This window comes from Nerophis ophidion, linkage group LG23 (genome assembly GCF_033978795.1).
Source record: "Nerophis ophidion isolate RoL-2023_Sa linkage group LG23, RoL_Noph_v1.0, whole genome shotgun sequence".
NCBI lineage: Eukaryota > Metazoa > Chordata > Actinopteri > Syngnathiformes > Syngnathidae > Nerophis > Nerophis ophidion.
The window spans coordinates 33,476,019-33,497,127 of record NC_084633.1 but is presented as its reverse complement, the minus strand read 5'-3'; the positions used below and the strand labels follow the sequence as shown (position 1 = coordinate 33,497,127).

At 39.9% G+C, this 21,109-nt stretch overlaps 1 protein-coding gene across 1 annotated transcript in view; it reads left to right on the top strand.

The window, feature by feature from the left end:
• prr12b (proline rich 12b) overlaps positions 1 to 21,109 on the top strand; it is a 66,232-nt gene extending 45,123 nt beyond the window's left edge. Inside the window, 10 exon segments of the mRNA XM_061884228.1 lie at positions 2,470 to 2,924; positions 2,927 to 3,082; positions 3,160 to 3,276; positions 5,656 to 5,789; positions 10,910 to 11,661; positions 11,735 to 11,854; positions 15,589 to 15,686; positions 15,779 to 15,910; positions 18,100 to 18,195; positions 20,161 to 21,109. Coding sequence (XP_061740212.1) covers positions 2,470 to 2,924; positions 2,927 to 3,082; positions 3,160 to 3,276; positions 5,656 to 5,789; positions 10,910 to 11,661; positions 11,735 to 11,854; positions 15,589 to 15,686; positions 15,779 to 15,910; positions 18,100 to 18,195; positions 20,161 to 20,295 — 2,195 coding nt within the window. The 3' untranslated portion in view covers positions 20,296 to 21,109.

Below are 21,109 nucleotides of genomic sequence, written 5' to 3'. Positions count from 1 at the left end.
AATATCTCAATATCTCTGTGATCATGGCGCCACTAAAAACAGTTTGTATTCGTTAGCGCCTATAATAAAAATATCACTAATACTTAATATTAATATTCAAGTCACGAGGTGTAATTTAGAGTATTGTTGGCGGTTTTTGGATGTTGTTTTAGAGGGCTTTATGGGCGGAATAATGTACTCCCAATAGCTGCATTGCTAGCTACCTTGTACTTGCCGCACTTTACGAGTTCGAATGCATAAAAAAAGATAACATTTGTGCTCTTGTTCTACATAGGGATTGTGGATAATAGGCAAAATTTAAGAAAAGAAAGTGCAGTTCCCCTTTAACTTAAACTTTGGGTCTGTCCTGAGTTTAGTGGACTGTTTGTTGATGGTGATTGATGGAAGATGATGGCCAATGTCTTCATCACCGGCGAGCCCTAATACCAAAAATAAAAAAATAATGTTGAAAGATAAAATGAACAATCTTCATACGCAGCAGTATTGTACAATATAGTTGTTTTTCTTTCACAATTATAGATTCTGCTGTCACAAATGAGAAAGTTGACGATTAATTTCACTATAGGAAGCTAGCTTGCTAAAAAGAGCAAAAGGCTAGCTAGCATTCATACCTCCCTGTGTGTGTGTGTATGCATATGTGTATGCGTGTGTGTGTGTGTGTTTACTTATTATAATAATATAATGGATATATAATTAATACTTATTTATATTTTAATATTAAGAGTGTGTGAAAGTTTGTCTTCTACTTTGTTTACTTACCTCATTAAAGCTTTGTAATCAATCAGAAAAGCTAAAAGCCAAACATGGATAAGAGTGGAGAGAGTGTTTTGCATTTTTTCCATCATGCCTTGCAAAGGATTTAAATGGGTGAAATAAAAAAAAATGTTATGGTGATAGCACGTTTTTTTTTTTTAAATAAGATCCACAAAGTTCAGTGAGCAGGTTGTGTTATGTGTGAACGCGTGTTGACTTTCCGTGCAGGTTGAATTATTTTTCCTGCAACATGACTAGGAAAGGTTGTTTGGATTGGGTCATATAAGTGAATGCGGTGACGTCCAGAAAGTAAACATCATGGTCACTGACACTAGTTTTCTTATGTTGTCCACAAGATGGTGACAAATTGCCACCTATGGGTATTTACATTTCATATGAAAACACTCCACACGGCTAGGTCGCTTATTCAAATCGAACTCTAGCCGTTGTCTTGCGGGCCCTGGTTTGGACAACCCTGATACAACCAATGAATAGCACTATGAATACATCACGTTTGCCTTTACTTCAAAGAGCAAACAGCGGTTAGGTGATTCACATTGGATTAATATTGTTTAATACATAATTATACAACGTTATTATTATTTTTATTGTATTATTATTAGTGGGTTAAGCACACTCGGTCTTTAAAACCTAGTGATGTACGTACCTGTTCTGATCATTAAACAAGGGTCCTTGAATGCCCCATAATTATGTGCCAGGCGATTGTAGCTGAGATAGGCGCCAGCGCCCCCCGCGACCCCGAAAGGGAATAAGCGGTAGAAAATGGATGGATGGATGGATGGATAGATGCAAAAGTGAAACTTAAACATAACTTTGTCTGATGCTGCCACAAATTCATTGATTCTATTTTTCTTATCTTTCATCGCCTCATCCTAGTTGCCAAATATTGGCGCTGTGTGTAAATGCATAACAGTGAGCTTTGGTGACGCAATGACTATTGTGTGAACAGCAATGTGTTCGATTCCTGGTTTGCTGCTACCAGGAGGTTATAAGTGGTGTTGCACATTCCTAATCTGGTTCATACAACCTTATTATTGAACATCTTATTTTAAAACCGATGCCCAGGCCATGATAATGTGGCCCCCCAATGGTTGTGGCCCTGAACAACAGCATAGAGCTTTATGCCACGGGTTTGGTTGTTGAGTTGTGTGAGAATGAGATATTTTTAAGTATAGTCATGTTTAAAGCAGCTAGCATTGTCCCATGTTGTGTGTTTTCCCGTGACCGCCTTGCTTTTATCTTATGTCCGCTAGTAAACTCTTTGTTTTGTCCTAAGGGCTCCTGTTTGTCGGCTCACAGAGCTGTTTTGGCCAGTTCCTTATCTGTTTTGAAGAAGCAGCAGTGCTCCTTTCTGGGCAAGAGGGGCTGTTTTCACTCTACATAAGCTGACTCTTTTTGTTTGGATTCAGACTTTGCTTGCTGATGCTTTGGTTGCAATGCAAGGGCTGGTCTTCTGAAGCTTCAGTAAAACGTGGTATTATACCATTCTGTCTCTGGGGTCCTTTTTACTCGACATATATGCCATCCAAAATTACTTGGGACCAATGTGTTTTATTCCCTGATAGGAAAAATGTGTCACTCACAACAGTGGCCTACCTCCATCATGTCCTCTGAACCGAAGGAATTACTTTAATGTCACGTGCACTTAAGCAGAAAGTCAAGCTGACTTTTTCTTTCCCCTTCCTTGTGGTTCAGGTACTCCACCAAGTCCTGCACTGGCTCCCGCACCTCTGTCCGCATCGCCGTCCGTTACCCCTTCACCACCCACCTTCTCTTCACCCTCGCCCCACCCTCCCACGTGTCCTTCCGTGCCCTCCCCGCAGCCGATCCGGGAGGGAGAAGAAGCCGATCCACCTTATCCTTGCTCTGAGCAGCAGCACGTTGCCTACCAACCGGTTCCGACTGCCGGCACCTCTCCACCCCCCTCCACCTCCCCCCCGGCCATCCCCTCGCCACCCCTCTCCAACCTTCCCCAGATCCACTCCATACCCCCTCCATCCGCCACACCGCCCCCGTCGTGCTCGGACCAAGACCAGGACCAAGACCAGGACCAGGACCAGGAACCTGAAGCTGGGCAAGCTTCCCCATCCTCCCAGTCATCTGCTTCCTCTTCCCCACATCCTTCCCCTCCAACCCCGGAAGAGGCCCCTGCGTCCAGCGGCTCACCGCCTTGCACCTGGCGAAGAAACAGGCGGATGCGGCGATCGCTGGCGAGAGTGAGGCGGAGGACAGCGAGAGCGGCGGTGAGGGGATCTTTCGTGAACGGGACGAGTTCGTCATTCGAACGGAGGAAATCGGGACACTCAAGGTGAGTCAGAGGAAGTAAGCATGGTGGATAAATAACCTAGCATAAACGGCACACCCCCGTTCGTCTTGCCTCATCAGATGGCCTTGCAGACCGGACGGGAGCCTCCACCCATCTGGAGGGTCCAGAAAGCCTTGCTTCAGAAATTTAGCCCTGAGATCAAAGACGGTCAGAGGCAGTTCTGTGCGACCAGTAATGTGAGTTTGACTATATTTTTACTTCAATGCACTTCAACTCCTTTAGGTCGAGTACCCGTCCACTGTGAATACATGCATGCCTTCAAATGTGCCTTAATTAACCTCATAAGGCCCAAGCTGTTTGTTTACATGCTTTTTTTTATTTCTCTTTGCTATTTGGGCTTAGTGGACCCTTATTAGAATACAAACTAAGAATCATCTTTTGATATGATGTACTTATTCCATGAGTACACAAATATGTACTTCATGTGTAGTGACATGCACATTGTTATTTTTACACGTTTTTTTTTCAAAATTCCATTGTATGTTATACCATTCTGACACCACCAGATAGCAGCATAAGTGTCCATATGTCGGCATAAGACCCCAATTCAGTAGTGTACACAATTTTGGAAATAAAAGCTAAAAGGTGCTGTCCACGCATGTGGCCACTAAGGCCTTTAGAGATTTTTAAGGTTTGTTTAGATCAGGCATTCTAAAACTGTGGTACGCGGGCTTCATCTAGTGCAGGGATGTTGCAAATTTTGATATTTGTTTATTTTGTGAAAAACAAAAAATTGTAAAACAGACCTGTGAACGTCTTCGCAACCCTGGGGTTCTTTTGGACCAACAGTACCACGTCACACCCCTCTGATGTGGAGTTACAATAGTCTTTTTTTTTTTTTTTTCCTACAAAGTCTCTGGTGCTTTTCAGCAGTCTCCCAGCTCGTCACTCTCTTGGTGCTTTCCATAAAGGAATAGGTGATTAGATAGCTCGTTCCAGCTGAGATATCCACTAACCTGTCTGCTGCTTCATGGCCGGCACCTGCACACAACCTGCCCGCAGGGAACTCGTGGACCACGCCCCTTCCACAAGACCATATACAAACCCCGTTTCCATATAAGTTGGTAAATTGTGTTAGATGTAAATATAAACGGAATACAATGATTTGCAAATCCTTTTCAACCCATATTCAGCAGAATATGCTACAAAGACAACATATTTGGTGTTCAAACTCATAAACTTTTTTTTTTTTGTGCAAATAATCATTAACTTTAGAATTTGATGCCAGCAACATGTGACAAAGAAGTTGAAAAAGGTGGCAATAAATACTGTTTAAGTTGAGAAATTCTCATCAAACACTTATTTGGAACATCCCACAGGTGTGCTGGCTAATTGGGAACAGGTGGGTGCCATGATTGGGTATAAAAGCAGCTTCCAGGAAATGCTGAGTAATTCACAAACAAGGATGGGGCGAGGGTCAATAATTTGTAAGCAAATTGTCGAACAGTTTTAGAACAACATTTCTCAACGAGCTATAGCAAGAAATTTAGGGATTTTACCATCTACGGTCCGTAAAATCATCAAAAGGTTCAGAGAATCTGGAGAAATCATTGCACGTAAGCGATGATATTACAGACCGTGGATCTTTCAGGCGGTACTGCATCAAAAACAGACATCAGTGTGTAAAGGATACCACCACATGGGCTCAGGAACACTTCATAAAACGACTTGTCAGTAGCTACAGTTGGTTGCTACATCTGTAAGTGCAAGTTAAAACTCTGCTCTGCAAAGCAAAACCCACTTAACAACAACACCAAGGAACGCCGCTGGCTTTGCTGGGCCCGAGCTCATCTAAGATGGACTGATGCAAAGTGGAAAGGTGTTCTGTGGTCTGACGAGTCCACATTTCAATTTATATCCTTGTTTGTGTTCTTTTATGTGTAGAGATTCAAGTCTTAAGGTCACAGAACATACTAAGAGTGTTTGTTCATAAAGCTATCACAAATCTTGGAAAAAAAGCTTTGAGATATGCTGCTCCATGGTCATGGAATAACAGAAGGATCGGAGGTTACGCTAACTCATCACTTTGGGGGAATTTCAGGCAATTTTAAAGAATCTAGAAACTGTTTCTAATGCTGATTGTACTTGTTTTTAAGTTGTTTTTACTGAAACATTTTATACATTGTTTTGACATATCACATCTTTTTATGTTAACATATGTAAGTCATTTTTATATTTATTTGTAGTGTGTGACTACTAAAGGTTTTGTTGTTCTTGTATGCATTTCTGTAACTTTGTCTTGCTGTGCTCTTGGGCAGGTCACCCTTGGAAAATAGATTTTAATCTCAATTAGTTTTTTTTTACCGGGTTAAATAAAGGATATTGATTGATTGATATTGATAAAAATACAAAGGAATTGTTTTTAGAAAAAACTAAATTGGAATGGTTTGTTTTCCATTTTTTTAAGTACCAATTCCGGCACGGTTTAAGTACCAGTACTGAAAGGTCAAAGTACAGAGAGTACCGCAGTGGTTAAAACGTCAACGATACACATCTCTACCCGCAATTCTTTCTGACAAATTGTTTACTGACTTTTTTAATTCTCTTTTCCTCAGTACCTGGGTTATTTTGGTGATGCCAAAATGCGATACCAGCGTTTGTATGTGAAGTTCCTGGAGAATGTCAACAAGAAAGACTATGTCAGAGTGTGTTCCAGAAAACCGTGGCACAGGACTGGTCTGACCATGAGGTAAGTAAGGTGGTTGGATATTAAAAATGTTAATTAACTTAATCCACTTAAACACCATTAATAGATATTTAAATTTTAAGTCCACTCCGTTTATGTTGACAACCTGTATAAGTCCTGGGGCCTTATGTAATAATTAAGCGTGCGTATGCACAAAAAAATATGGCGTGCACCCTTTTTCATAGCACAGTTAAGATGCATCAAGAGTGAACTGAACGTAGAACTTCATGGCTCAAGTACACACGTTTCTACATGACGTGGGTACTTCACAGAGGTGGTCATCGGGCTTTGCCAACAATGGATTTCAACAATGTAAAAGCTCAAAGCAAAGACACAAACTTCACATTTTCGCAAATTAATTTAATATATTTGTCAGGACATCTATGAATTCATTTTGCCATATACAGCCATCACAACGTGTTCTTGTGACCTCTTGCGACAGCTGCAGCAGTGGACCGATTTTGTGTCACGTGGCTGCTACTGCAAGTAGCTCTCCTATGATGAAATAATAAATTGAGTATTTTTTTATTTTATTTTATTTTATTTATATTTATTTTTGACGTCACCTGCGCCGAAAGAGTGGCAGCACATCACAGTAGCTCCTTCGGCTTCCTTCATTTTACTTTATTCTTGGTATTCTTCTCAACATTGTTGCTTTTTTTATCACTTATCTTTTAAAAAAAAATACAAATAAAATATATATATATATATATATATATATATATATATTTATATGTATATATATGTATATATATATCTATATATATATATCTATGTATATGTATATATATATATATTTATATGTATATATATATCTATATATATATATATATATGTATATGTATATATATATATGTATGTGTATATATATGTATGTATATATATATGTATATATGTATATATATATATATATATATATATATGTGTGTGTATATATATATATGTGTGTATATATATATATATACACATATATATATATATACTTTATAGCATACAATGCTAGCCTTTGCATTTTTCCGCGCCCGCGTTGCCACTCAACTGCTCAGTCGGGTGCGGTCGGTGAGGAAAACGCGCGACTGCTTCCTCACAGCATGGATTTTAGGCATTTAGTTCCTGCCCATTGCTCTTCTTTTTCCACTGTTTCGTTCTCCCTGGATCTTGGGGTCACGCCTCCTGCCTGTATGCCAGAATGAATCATTGATACACTAGACAGCTGTGATATCTAAAATGCAGAAGACCCCTCAAAGTTTCTAAAAACTAAAATACTACTACTACAAACCCCGTTACCATATGAATTGGGAGATTGTGTTAGATGTAAACATAAACAGAATACAATGATTTTCAAATCATTTTCAACCCATATTTAGTTGAATATGCTACAAAGACAACATATTTGATGTTCAAACTGATAAAAATTGTTTTGCAACTAATCATTATCTTTGGAATTTGATTACAGCAACACATGACAAAGAAGTTGGGAAAGGTGGCAATAAATACTGGTAAAGTTGAGAAATTCTCATCAAACAACTTATTTGGAACATCCCACAGGTGTGCAGGCTAATTGGGAACAGGTGGGTGCCCCGATTGGGTATAAAAGCAGCTTCCATGAAATGCTAAGTAATTCGCAAACAAGGATGGGGCGAGGGTCACCAATTTGTAAGCAAATTGTCGAACAGTTTTAGAACAACATTTATCAACAAGCTATTGCAAGGAATTTAGGGATTTTACCATCTATTATCCGTAAAATCCTCAAAAGGTTCAGAGAATCTGGAGAAATCATTGCACTTAAGCGATAATATTACGGACCGTTGATCCCTCAGGCGATACTGCATCAATAACAGACATGTGTGTGTAAAGGATATCACCACATGGGCTCAGGAACACTTCATAAAACTACTGTCAGTAACTACAGTTGGTTGCTACATCTGTAAGTGCAATTTAAAACTCTACTATGCAAAGCAAAACCCATTTATCAACAACACCAAGGAACGCTGCTGGCTTCGCTGGGCCCAAGCTCATCTAAGATGGACTGATGCAAAGTGGAAAGGTGTTCTGTGGTCTTACGAGTCCACATTTCAAATTACATTCGGAAACTGTGGACGTGGTGTTCTCCGGAACAAAGAGGAAAATAACCATACGGATTGTTATAGGCGCAAAGTTCAAAAGCCAGCATCTGTGATGGCATGGGGGCGTATTAGTGCCCAAGGCATGGGTAACTTACACATCTGTGAAGGCACCATTAATGCTGAATGGTGCATACAGGTTTTGGAGCAACATATGTTGTCATTCAAGCAACGTTATCATGGACGCCCCTGCTTATTTCAGCAAGACAATGCCAAGCCACGTGTTACAACAGCGTGGTTTCGTAGTAAAAGAGTGCGGGTACTTTCCTGGCCCGCCTGTTGTCCAGACCTGTCTCTCATGGAAAATGTGTGGTGCATTATGAAGCGTAAAATACGACAGCGGAGAACACCACGTCCACAGTTTCCGAATGTAATTTGAAATGTGGACTCGTAAGACCACAGAACACCTTTCCACTTTGCATCAGTCCATCTTAGATGAGCTGTTGAACGACTAAAGCGCTACATAAAACAAGAATAGGAGAGAATTCCACTTTCAAAGCTTCAACAATTAGTTTCCTCAGTTCCCAAACGTTTATTGAGTGTTGTTAAAAGAAAAGGTGATGTAACACAGTGGTGAACATGCCCTTTCCTAACTACTTTGGCACGTGTTGCAGCCATGAAATTCTAAGTTAATATTATTTGCAAAAAAAAAATAGTTTATGAGTTTGAACATCAAATATCTTGTCTTTGTAGTGCATTCAATTGAATATGGGTTGAAAAGGATTTGCAAATCATTGTATTCCGTTTATATTTACATCCAACACAATTTCCCAACTCATATGGAAACGGGGGTTGTACTACTAATCTACACTCTAGTCTAAAACAGTGTTTTTTAACCATAGTTGGGCAGCAAGCACCGTCTTGAGAGGCCGCCAAAAAATATGTGTTTCTCAGTCGTGGTCCGTATAGGGCGCAGCGGTGCTCATTTCTAATACACTTTTCCACCACTTGCGGCAGTAATGACAATCTAAAACAAGTCTGGCGCTAAAGTCAGACATAATTTTTTTAAGCGCAAAAAATATGACTAAAGTGATGAAACTGTATTTTCATTTGCACTTTAATTTTATTGACAGTTTATTTAGAAATGATTGACGGATTGAATACTTCACATTAGTTATAACCTGTTTCATCAGGTCATTGTTTTAGTTTATGGGTGTCTTTGAGGTGTTTTTGGGTTCACTTCCTGTTTTGCTGTCTTCTTTTTGTCGCACTTTCTATTTTATCTGTATTCTGTTTGCAGTAGCTTTACTCTGCTTCTGAGCGCTTCCCTCCTTACCTGCAGCTTGTCTATCCATCCATCCATTTTTTATCCCTTGTCCCTCTCTGGGGGTAAATTGTAAATGGGTTATACTTGTATAGTGATTTTCTACCTTTTTATGGAACTCAAAGCGTTTTGACACTATTTCCAGATTCACCCATTAACACACACATTCACACATTGATGGCGGGAGCTGCCATGCAAGGCGCTAACCAGGACCCATCAGGAGCAAGGGTGAAGTGTCTTGCTCAAGGACACAACGGACGTGACTAAGATGGTAGAAGGTGGGGATTGAACCAGGAACCCTCAGGTTGCTGGCACAGCCACTCTCCCAACCCCGCCACGTCGTTGGGAGCAGCTGTAAATTATCTCACCTGGTGTTAGAGACCTGCTGAACCCAGTCTCCCTTTGTTGTTGGTGGTGGGATCATTGAAAAAGTTAGTTTTTTTCTTGGTATGTTGGACTTATCTTTTCATCTTGGATTGTTTTGTTTGCGAGATGGCTATTTTCTATTATTATTATTATTATTATTATCATTATCATTATTTTGATGCACAGGGAAAGCACTCTATTTGTTTTGTACATTTGGATATTAAATTCCCATTTACCGGCACGCGGCCTGCTTTTTCTTGCTTTTTGGGGTCACGGCCTCCACTACCAAGAGCTCAACTAACAGAATGATCCCCCCAACAAAGGCAGACTGGTTTAAAGAGCTCTCTAACACCAGGTGAGATCATGACCACAAACAAGCCGCAGGTTAGGAGGTAAGCGCTCAGAAGCAGAGTGAAGCTACTGCAAACACAATATAAACAAAACAGAAAGTGGAAACAAAATATGAGTGCAAGACAGGACCTGAACCCAGAAAACCCCAGAAAGACACCCATAAAGACCAGGTCGTATTAATTTAGTTTATTCATTTTAGCACAACATAATTGTATACATATTTATTTGTCCCTAGTTATTTATGAGTGCTTTCAGTGCAGTATACAGTATTTGGTTGGTTGGTAGTTTTTTTCCGAATCAGCCTGACCTAAGCCTAAGGTTTTTGGGTTAAATAGATAATAGTCATTGTAATTAACACATGGTTTCATAATATTTGACATATAATCATTGAATAAAATTAAAATCAAAAGTAAGATTACTAATATTTGAGTGGGCCCTGGACCCCTCAGTAGTGAAATAGTTTGGTCCAAAAGGTTAAAAACCCTGGTCTAAAAGACTTCAAAGTGTGTTTTTGTTTTGTGACTAATGCAGCCAAATTACAAACAATGTTTTCTTTGTCGGGTAGTTTTCTTCAAAATATCGGCGCTGTCAAGAACTCTGGGCCCCAGGAGAGAAAAAGTTTGAGTAACCGGAATGATTTTTTAGTATAGAATGCATGACATGTGAGTGCTAATAGCATGTAGACGCTAAGCACACTGCAGTGAGTCAACAAAACATGTTGACTCACTGCAGGTGAGGAGGGAAGCGCTCAGAAGCAGAAATATATGTAAAAACAATATAAACAAACTAAAATAAGTAAAACTAAAATAAGAGCGCAAGACAGGAAGTGAACCCAGAAAACCCCAGAAAGACACCCATATACTATACAAAGAAAAAACTGATGAAACAGGTCTTAACAACTTTGTTAATGTAGTTTATTTGTTTTAGCACAAAATAATTGTATATGCTTATTCATTTGTCCTTTGTTATCAATGAGTCCCTTCAATGCAGTATTTGTGTTCTTTTTTTTCACCCGTCAGGCGACAAGCGCTGCCAAAACCACTGCCTGCCTCTCACAACCAAACCCCACCGCGAGTGGACAGAGAAGAGAGGGACAAGGACAGACAGAAGGAGCAGAAAGAACGTGAAAAGGAGCTAGGAGAGAGGCTGCAAAGGGAGAAATTGGAACGAGAGCGGAAGGACAAAGTGGAGAAGGAGAAAAAAGAGGAGCAGGAGAGGGACAGAAAAGAAAAAGAAAATGGGGAAAAAGAACAAAAGGAGAGACGGGAAAGGGAGCAGAAAGAGCGGGAGCGCAAAGAAAAGGACAAAACGTCACCCGTCAAACAGGACAGTGAAAGACGGGAGGAGGAAAAAGATGGGGAGAAGGGAAAAAACGAGAAAGAACACAAAGAGCGAGAGAACAGGAACAGAGAACTAAGAGAAAGGGAGGAACAGGAGCGGGAAAGCAAGGAAAAGGAGAAACAGCAAAAAGAAGTGAGGGATGGAGATAAAGAGAAGGAGAGATGGTCTGAAAGAGGTGTCACAGAGAGGGGGAAGCAAAAGGAGGTGAGAAGAGATCATGGAGCAAAGGAGGTCCTGGAGGACAAAGGAGGTGCTTTGCAGTGTGTGACGGAGGAAGAAAGAACAGCTGAAAAGAAAATGTCCCGTCAGTCCAGGAGCAAAACGTCAAAGGACAAGACAGAAGCTCCTCCAAAGAAGAGGAAGAAGTGGATGAAGGAGGTGGCGTCTTCCTCCTCCGACTCAGACTCCTCCCTCCCCAGCGAAGCCGAAGGTCAGCATCACATTCCACTCATCAAACTACTTCATAAACTCAGCATGTTCGTTTTGTTGTTGTTGTTTTTTAGGGCCGACGCAGGTTGGGGCCAACAGTCGGGCCATGAGGGAGATGTTCAGGAGCTACGTGGAGATGTTGGTCAGCACGGCGCTCGACCCCGACATGATCCAAGCCCTGGAGGACACAGACGGTGAGAAGATGTTTTTGTGACAACTGTCAACCGGCAAAAAGCTGATTGGCGAGGCCGTCCTCCTCACAACGTTGTGGAGCGACCGTCCTCAACGGCTATGTATTTCATGGAATATCAGAAATAAATAGCCAGGCTATCGCAAATGAGCTGAATGTAAAATTACCTTTCCTTTTCAAAAAATAATTTGGTCACAAAAATTGCAGGTATATTTGTGAATGTAATAATGGGGTACTTTTTATTTTGTCAATCATTCGTGTCATTATCTGAGACATGAATACTCGTTTTTTTCCTGTGCACTGTAAATAGTGAAAAATGGCTTCCAAGAGGCGGCTAACAATGCAGGTAATGCGGAGTCATCTATAACGCCTGTAAAAAAAAAGCCCAACATCCAAAAAACGTGACCTGCATATTTGTTAAGCAAAAGCGATTATAGCGATTTCATTATGGGCGCTAACACAGAGGAACTACTTTTTTGGCTTTGGGACACCGTGCCTTGCTCCTCACTCGCAATACAATAGGCAGAGATGAAATTTTGATTTTCCAAGTGTGTATGGGGGGGGGCACAAATGGCTTGAGAACAGGCAGCGTGGTTTGAAGTATTAGATAAGCGTTTTGGATTATTAAGAATACATGACAAATCATTTATTTTTAGTGCAAAATAAAATAAAATTCCAAAAAAGAAATAATAATGATCATCCATCCATCCATTTTTCTACCGCTTGTTCCCTTTGAGGTCGCGGGGGGCGTTGGCGCCTATCTCAGCTACAATCGGGCGGAAGGCGGTGTACACCCTGGACAAGTCGCCACCTCATCGCAGGGCCAACACAGATAGACAGACAACATTCACACTCACATTCACACACTAGGGCCAATTTAGGGTTGCCAATCAACCTATCCCCAGGTGCATGTCTTTGGAATAATGATAATAAAGATAATAATGATCAAAGCTACTTAATTTTTTTCATATTTTGACGGGAATCAAATCAAATTTTCTGCTTTCCTCATTCTAGTGGCGCACGCTATTCGCTAAACCAAACCACCATACCATGCCCGAGTTAGCGGGTGCTGTTATTATTAATATACCTGTGATCGGTGTGTCTGGTAGGGATGTAACGACATTGTAGTTCCAAAACCCACACAATAACGCCCTGACATGTGACGGCGTCAGACAAAAAAATTGGTAAGTGTAGTCTTTTTCTGCCGTTTTTGCATTGACCAGTCTGAAAACGAACTACATCTCCCATAATGCTCTGCTAAGCATGGGCCGCAAGGTGGGGGTCGTGGAACGCTGTAAAGGGGAGAAAAGGAGGACGCGTTCCGGAGAAGTGTGTTTGTAGTAGAATTGTTTTTCTTTTCTTTTTTTTATTACATTTTTATTGACATCCATAATCGGACATTCCTATCCATTACACCATATTTGCATACATTATACAACTATTGTCTGCCCTAAATTTCCAAAAATGATATATTTTTTTGTTTACATCCCAACGATGCCAACCCCCCCAAAAGAGAGAAAAAAAGAAAAAAACAGCAAAAAAACAAACAAAAACAAAACAAACAAAAGTAATGATAATATTAACAAATTTTAAAAAAATAATGTAAAAAATAATAACAATCAAATATAAAATAATAGTAAATAAATAAATAGAAAAAAACTATAAACATATAGGGAGTAATCTTTTTTTAAACAGTACAATCACTAGTTGGAGAAAATAAAATCCGGCTCTTGGGCCGTGACATAATTGACCCAGTTTTCCGAGGGTGAAGTAAATTCCTCTTTTTTCAAATTAAACAAAGCCGTTATCTTCTCTATTTTATAAATGTCCATTGTGATTTCCATCCATAGCTTCAAAGTTGGGATCTCCTGTAATATCCCTTTCCTGGCAATGTTTATTTTTTTACAAGCCACTAGTGGGATATTCATTAAGTGCTTATCTTTATTCAGCAAGGAGAATTATTTTTCATGGACATTCCCTGAACACTTCATCAAAATCCATCCGTAACTTTTTGAGTTATGTTGCTAACAAACAAACCCTGGCAAAAAACACAAAAGTCTGCGTGGCGCAAAGCAGAGTGCTACTTTCGTCTCGAGCGTTTCCGCGGCGACACAGAGCTGGTCACAAACTTTGTACACGGCGGGAAATATGAGAAGCCTCTTGATCAACCATCACCCGGAAAATATATTTGAAGCCAGTAGAGGTAAAGATCCCTTTTTTTTTAGGTATTTACATGATTAATAGTTAAAGATGCTGTTTGCAACTTCCTCACTGTAACATTTTTCAAAGCCAAAAAGATATTGACCGGCTAGCTTTTGTTACCATTAGCGGTTTAACAGAACAGTTTTCTTTTAAATGGCTTGAGGAGTAACGTGTGACAAAGTTACAAAAACTACAAAAGGCACTCAAATTCCCTGCAAATTCCCTGCAATAAAGAATATTTTTTTGAAAAATCCTGAATCTAGACAGAAAGCTTGAACACCCTCAAAACATAACCACTTTTTCCTCCTGTCATTTCCTGAAAGTTCCAACAAAAGCCACTCATACCTTTTTTTTTTAAATAAACAGAGTGAATCCTCTTGTCAGTCATCCATTGTCTTTGTCTCTGTGGGGGGGAGACACCCAGATCTGGACCACCCCTGAAATCTAATCACTTTTCCTCTTTCTGACAGTTTCATCAAAAACCACTCATTGAGTCATGTTGCAATCGAACTACCTACAAAAAAGTATTTAGTCAGCCACCGATTGTGCAAGTTCTCCCACTTAAAATGATGACAGAGGTCTGTAATTTTCATCATAGGTACACTTCAACTGTGAGAGACAGAATGTGAAAAGAAAATCCAGGAATTCACAGTGTAGGAATTTTAAAGAATTTATTTGTAAAATATGGTGGAAAATAAGTATTTGGTCAACCATTCAAAGCTCTCACTGATGGAAGGAGGTTTTGGCTCAAAATCTCACGATACATGGCCACATTGGTCCTGTCCCCTTGGCAGAAAAAACAGCCCCAAAGCATGATGTTTCCACACCCATGCTTCACAGTAGGTATGGTGTTCTTGGGATGCAACTCAGTATTCTTCTTCCTCCAAACACGACAAGTTGAGTTTATACCAAAATGGATACATGGATGATACAGCAGAGGATTGGCAGAATGTCATGTGGTCAGATGAAACCAAAATAGAACTTTTTGGTATAAACTCAACTCGTTGTGTTTGGAGGAAGAAGAATACTGAGTTGCATCCCAAGAACACCATACCTACTGTGAAGCATGGAATGGAAACATCATGCTTTGGGGCTGTTTTTCTGCTAAGGGGACAGGACGATTGATCCGTGTTAAGGAAAGAATGAATGGGGCCATGTATCGTGAGATTTTGAGCCAAAACCTCCTTCCATCAGTGAGAGCTTTGAATGGTTGACCAAATACTTATTTTCCACCATCATTTACAAATAAATTCTTTAAAACTCCTACAATGTGAATTCTTGGATTGTTTTCCCACATTCTGTCTCTCACAGTTGAAGTGTACCTATGATGAAAATTACAGACCTCAGTCATCATTTTAAGTGGGAGAACTTGCACAATCGGTGGCTGACTAAATACTTTTTTGCCCCACTGTAACTAACTGACAGAAAAACAAACCCTGGCAATTACTTACACTCCCTGGCGGAGGTAATGAGAAGAAATAATGTGTTTATTTTTATTTTTATTCAATTGTGTTGTTTTTCTTTTATTATACTTAGACGAGTTGTACCTGCCGCCCATGAGAAAGATCGACAGCATGCTGAGCGAGCAAAAGAAGAAGCTGCTGAGGAGAGCCAACATGAGTGCTCAGCACCAGGTGAAACATTTCATCAAACAATCAGCAGCAATGGAGGAAGTTGAGGTCAAGTTACAGGTTTTTTTCAAATGCGTGTGTCTATGTGTCGCTAGGAGGCGCTTCATATATTCCCCAAAATGACTGCAGACCCACTGGACTCCGGGACGGTTAAAGTGCGCCTCGGTGGTGAATGCTACAACCGCAAAACCCTAAACCACGGCAAGAGGAGCGTTCCCAAGCAACAAGTAAGCGCAATTACACGTCATTAACATAGAGATTTGGACATAGTTGGGGCCAAGTTATGAATAATAACACGTTAATTACACATTATTAACATAAAACCATAAAACATTAATAACTTAAACTGTAAGAGTTAGACTAACAATGGGTACATGTTTGGGGAGATTTGGACGTAGTTTGGGGGGGGGGGGGTCAAGTTATGAATAATTACATGTTAATTACACATTATTAACATTAAACTATAAAATGTTTATAACTTAAACCAGTGGTTCTCAAATGGGGGTATGCGTACCCCTGGGGGTACTTGAAAGTATGCCAAGGGGTACGTGAGATTTTTCAAAAATATTCTAAAAATAGCAAAAATATATTATATAAATATATTTATTGAATAATACTTCCACAAAATCTGAATATTAGTTCATAAACTGTGAAACGAAATGCAACAATGCTATATTCAGTGTTGACAGCTGGATTTTTTGAGGACATTTTCCATAAATATTGATGTTAAAGATTCCTTTTTTTGTTTAGAATGTTTAGAATTAAGTTCATGAATCCAGATGGATCTCTATTACAATCCCCAGAGAGGGCACTTTAAGCTGATGGTTACTTCTATGTGTAGAAATCTTTATTTATAAGTGAATCACTTGTTTATTTTTCAGTTTTTCGTTATTTTTATATCTTTTTTTCCAAATAGTTCAAGAAAGACCAATACAAATGAGCAATATTTTGCGCTGTTATACAATTTAATAAATCAGAAACTGATGACATACTGCATATTTTACTTCTTTATCTCTTTTTTTCAACCAAAAATGCTTTGCTCAGATTAGGGGGTACTTGAATTAAAAAGATATTCACAAAAGTTAGACCAAATATGGGACAAGTTTGGGGAGATTTGGACGTAGTTGGAGGCGGGGGGGGGGTTTGTCCAGTTATGAATAATAACATGTTAATTAGACATTATTTTAACGTAAAACCATAACACATTAATAACTTCAACTGTAACAGTTAGACTAAAAATGGGGACAAGTTTGGGGAGATTTGGGCATAGTAAGGGGGTCAAGTTATGAATAATAACACATTAATTATACATTATTAACAAAAAACTATAAAACGTGAATAACAAACTATGAAAGTTAAACCAAAACTAGGACAAGTTTGGGGAGATTCGGACATAATCGAGGGGGGGGGTACTCTTTTTGTGAATAATATGTTAATTACACATTATTAACATAAAAATATAAAACGTTATGACTTAAACTATAAAAGTTAGACCAAAACCGGGACAAGTTTGGCGAGATTCGGACACAGTTGGGGGAGGTCTAGTTATGAATAATAACTCGTTAATTACACAATATTAACATAAAACCATAAAACGGTGATAACTTAAACTAACAAACTAAAAATGGGGACATGTTTTTTACGTTAACAACTATAACAGACTAAATATTTTTGCAGCGCAAATGAATAGGGCATGTTTGGGCAGATTTGGACATGGTTGGAGGGTTGGTTATATATAATAACACATTTTTATACATACATAAAACATATTATTAACATGAAACCATAAAATGTTAATAACTTAAATACCTTAACGGCACAAACGAAAATGTTTGCAGCACAAACGATTAGGACAAGTTTGGGGGGATTTCTACATAGTTGGGGGAGTGAGGGTGGGAGTGTCTAGTTTTGACTAATAAATGTCAATTACACATTAGTAGCATACAACCATAAAACGTTAATAAACTAAACTATAATAGTTAGACTAAAATATTTGCAGCACAATCCAGCACAAACGTAGCACAAACAAATATGACATGTTTGTGGCGGTTTTTAGTCTTTATTTTTGGGTGGAGAGCGTCTAGTTATGATTAACAACACATTAATTACATGTTAATAACATAAGACCATTAAACGTTAATAATCTAAAAACTATAATGGTTACACCAAAATGTTTGCAGCACAAACGGACAGGGCATGTTTGGGGACATTTGGACATTGTTGGAGGTTTGGTTATGAAGAATACCACTTAAATACCCAAAAAAAACGTAAAATGGTAATAACTTAAAAACATAAATGTCACAAACAAACAAACTGATTTTTTTGCAGAAAAAAGAAATTAGAGGTCAGAAGCACTTAATGCAATTGTAATTGTGCGCTCTGGCTAAAACTAATTCTTTGTTACATCCATTTCCAGGATCTGAAGATCTCTATTGAGACGTGCCGTATCTACAGTCTGTATCACTCCCTTCACCACTACAAGTATCACACCTTCCTCCATTGCAAGAAGGAGGTAAGGATGCAGCTTTGTGCGCTTTTATATTCAAAGTAGCTGACCATGTTGGAAGAGGTTATCTTGTTGAATGTACTTCTGTGCAAACATTTACTTCCATTTGTGTGTACTGTATGTCACCGAGGACCACATTAAATGATAATATTAACAAAATACTTTAATAAGTCTAAGTAATGAGTCTAAAGGTTAACCAGGTTCCAGATCCCTTCTGCTGTGTCTTCTTATTCTCTGGCAGACCATGCGCGCTTTAATGTGTTCATGATGGCCACACCAATATTGCGCGCTTTAATGTGTTCATGATGGCCACACCAATATATAGGAAACAATGTTGTTTTTATTTTTTTTCCGCTGTGGACGGGACTCTCGCTGCTGTGTTGGATCCACTATGGATTGAACTTTCACAGTATCATGTTAGACCCGCTCGACATCCATTGCTTTCGGTCCCCTGGGGGGGGGGGGGGGGGGGGGGGGGGGGGTTGCCCACAAATGTGGTCCTCTCCAAGGTTCTCATAGTCATCATTGTCACCGACGTCCCACTGGGTGTGAGTTTTTCTTGCCCTTATGTAGCCCTACAGAAGATGTCGTAGTGGTTTGTGCAGCCCTTTGAGACACTAGTGATTTAGGGCTATATAAGTAAACATTGATTGATTGATTTTTTCAAAAATGCCCAGCTTTTTTCGACATACCCCAATTTGAGAGCGAAAGCCGTCGTTTCTATGAGAAATGGGTCATTTTCAATCAATCAATCAATCAATGTTTATTTATATAGCCCCAAATCACAAATGTCTCAAAGGACTGCACAAATCATTACGACTACAACATCCTCGGAAGAACCCACAAAAGGGCAAGGAAAACTCACACCCAGTGGGCAGGGAGAATTCACATTCAGTGGGACGCCAGTGACAATGCTGACTATGAGAAACCTTGGAGAGGACCTCAGATGTGGGCAACCCCCCCCCTCTAGGGGACCGAAAGCAATGGATGTCGAGCGGGTCTAACATGATACTGTGAAAGTTCAATCCATAGTGGCTCCAAGACAGCAGTGAGAGTCCCGTCCACAGGAAACCATTTCAAGCGGATCAGCAGCGTAGAGATGTCCCCAACCGATACAGGCGAGCGGTCCATCCTGGGTCCCGACGAGCGGTCCATCCTGGGTCTCGACTCTGGACAGTCAGTACTTCATCCATGGTCATCGGACCGGACCCCCTCCACAAGGGAGGGGGGGACATAGGAGAAAGAAAAGAAGCGGCAGATCAACTGGTCTAAAAAGGAGGTCTATTTAAAGGCTAGAGTATACAGATGAGTTTTAAGATGAGACTTAAATGCTTCTACTGAGGTAGCATCTCGAACTGTTACCGGGAGGGCATTCCAGAGTACTGGAGCCCGAACGGAAAACGCTCTATAGCCCGCAGACTTTTTTTGAGCTCTAGGAATCACTAATAAGCCGGAGTCTTTTGAACGCAGATTTCTTGCCGGGACATACGGTACAATACAATCGGCAAGATAGGCTGGAGCTAGACCGTGTAGTATTTTATACGTAAGTAGTAAAACCTTAAAGTCACATCTTAAGTGCACAGGAAGCCAGTGCAGGTGAGCCAGTACAGGCGTAATATGATCAAACTTTCTTGTTCTTGTCATTTTAAGTCGACATGTGTTGTAATATTGTTTACTAGATCATTATTGCTAAACACAGCAACATAACGGCAGTCTAGTTACACAGCATCAGAACATGCACAAAGTGACTTCCTGTTCAGTGCAAAGTAGGCTTCAAATCAAAAGCATGGCAGTAGTAAGCTTGATTGTACTAAAGCAACTAACACAATTTTAGCTTGCAAGCAACGGTTAGTTTGTTTCACTTTTGGCTATGAGTTAGCCATGTCTGTACGGCGTTGACTTTAACGAGTGCCACCGTATGAACACGAGGGCAAGCAGAACATGAAAAGCATGTGTGTGCGCTGTGTGCAGACGGACAGCATCGAGCAGACGGCAGACGACCCCGGCCAGGAGGAGGTGGTGCAGCAGTGCATGGCCAATCAGAGCTGGCTGGAGAAGCTCTTCAGCTCCTTCCTGGAGCTGCTCAGCCTCAGTGCCAAAGCCTGAACACGGACATCAGTCCAACCTAAAAAAAAGAAGTCTCCCGGGGTTTGTCAAACAAATCAATAAAAGACGGCGTTGTCGATTTATTGGGAGGGAGAAAAACAAAAGGTTTAATAACTTGCGGTAAGAGTCACTCTCGGACTTTTTACTCCAAAGAAGCTTCAATAATGTGAAGATGGTCCGTGGACACCATACGTCCACACAGACAAATATGTCTTTAAGTAATGTACTGATAATTATGCTTTGTATCATTTATACAAGGACATTTTTAAAAAATGAACATCCTAAAAAAAAAAAAGGGATAAATAGCTGTAAATATTTTTTGAAAAATGTTTTAAAGGGGTATAAATAAAATTGAGTGTTTGCGCCTCTCAGACCTCCACGAGTGAAACTAGTGAAAAGATTTAACGCGACTATGTAATAGTCCTTTTATTGTCCCAAGGCTTGAGATTCTCATGTATTTCAATGGAGCTGCGTTATTTATGTCTCTTCTTCAAAGTACAGTCACAGAGGGGGTGTCCTTCCCCGTGAAAAGAGGTAACGGCGTCACAATTGACGTCCCGAGCGGGGAGCGTGACGTGAAAAGATAAATGTGCGTGTTTAACGTGTGTCCTTTTTATCTGTCTGTCGTCGATTGATACTTCCGTTGATTTGACCTTCTTTGCAGAGCTTTTCTGTTGTTTTGATGTGTAAATATTGTACAGCTTCTTCATTCGACAACTCCAAGTTCCTCTTCTGTACAGAAAATTCCTGTATTTGAGAAAAGTAAAATAAACCATTCCACTGACAAACGTGCAAATGCCTACGCTGGCGTCAT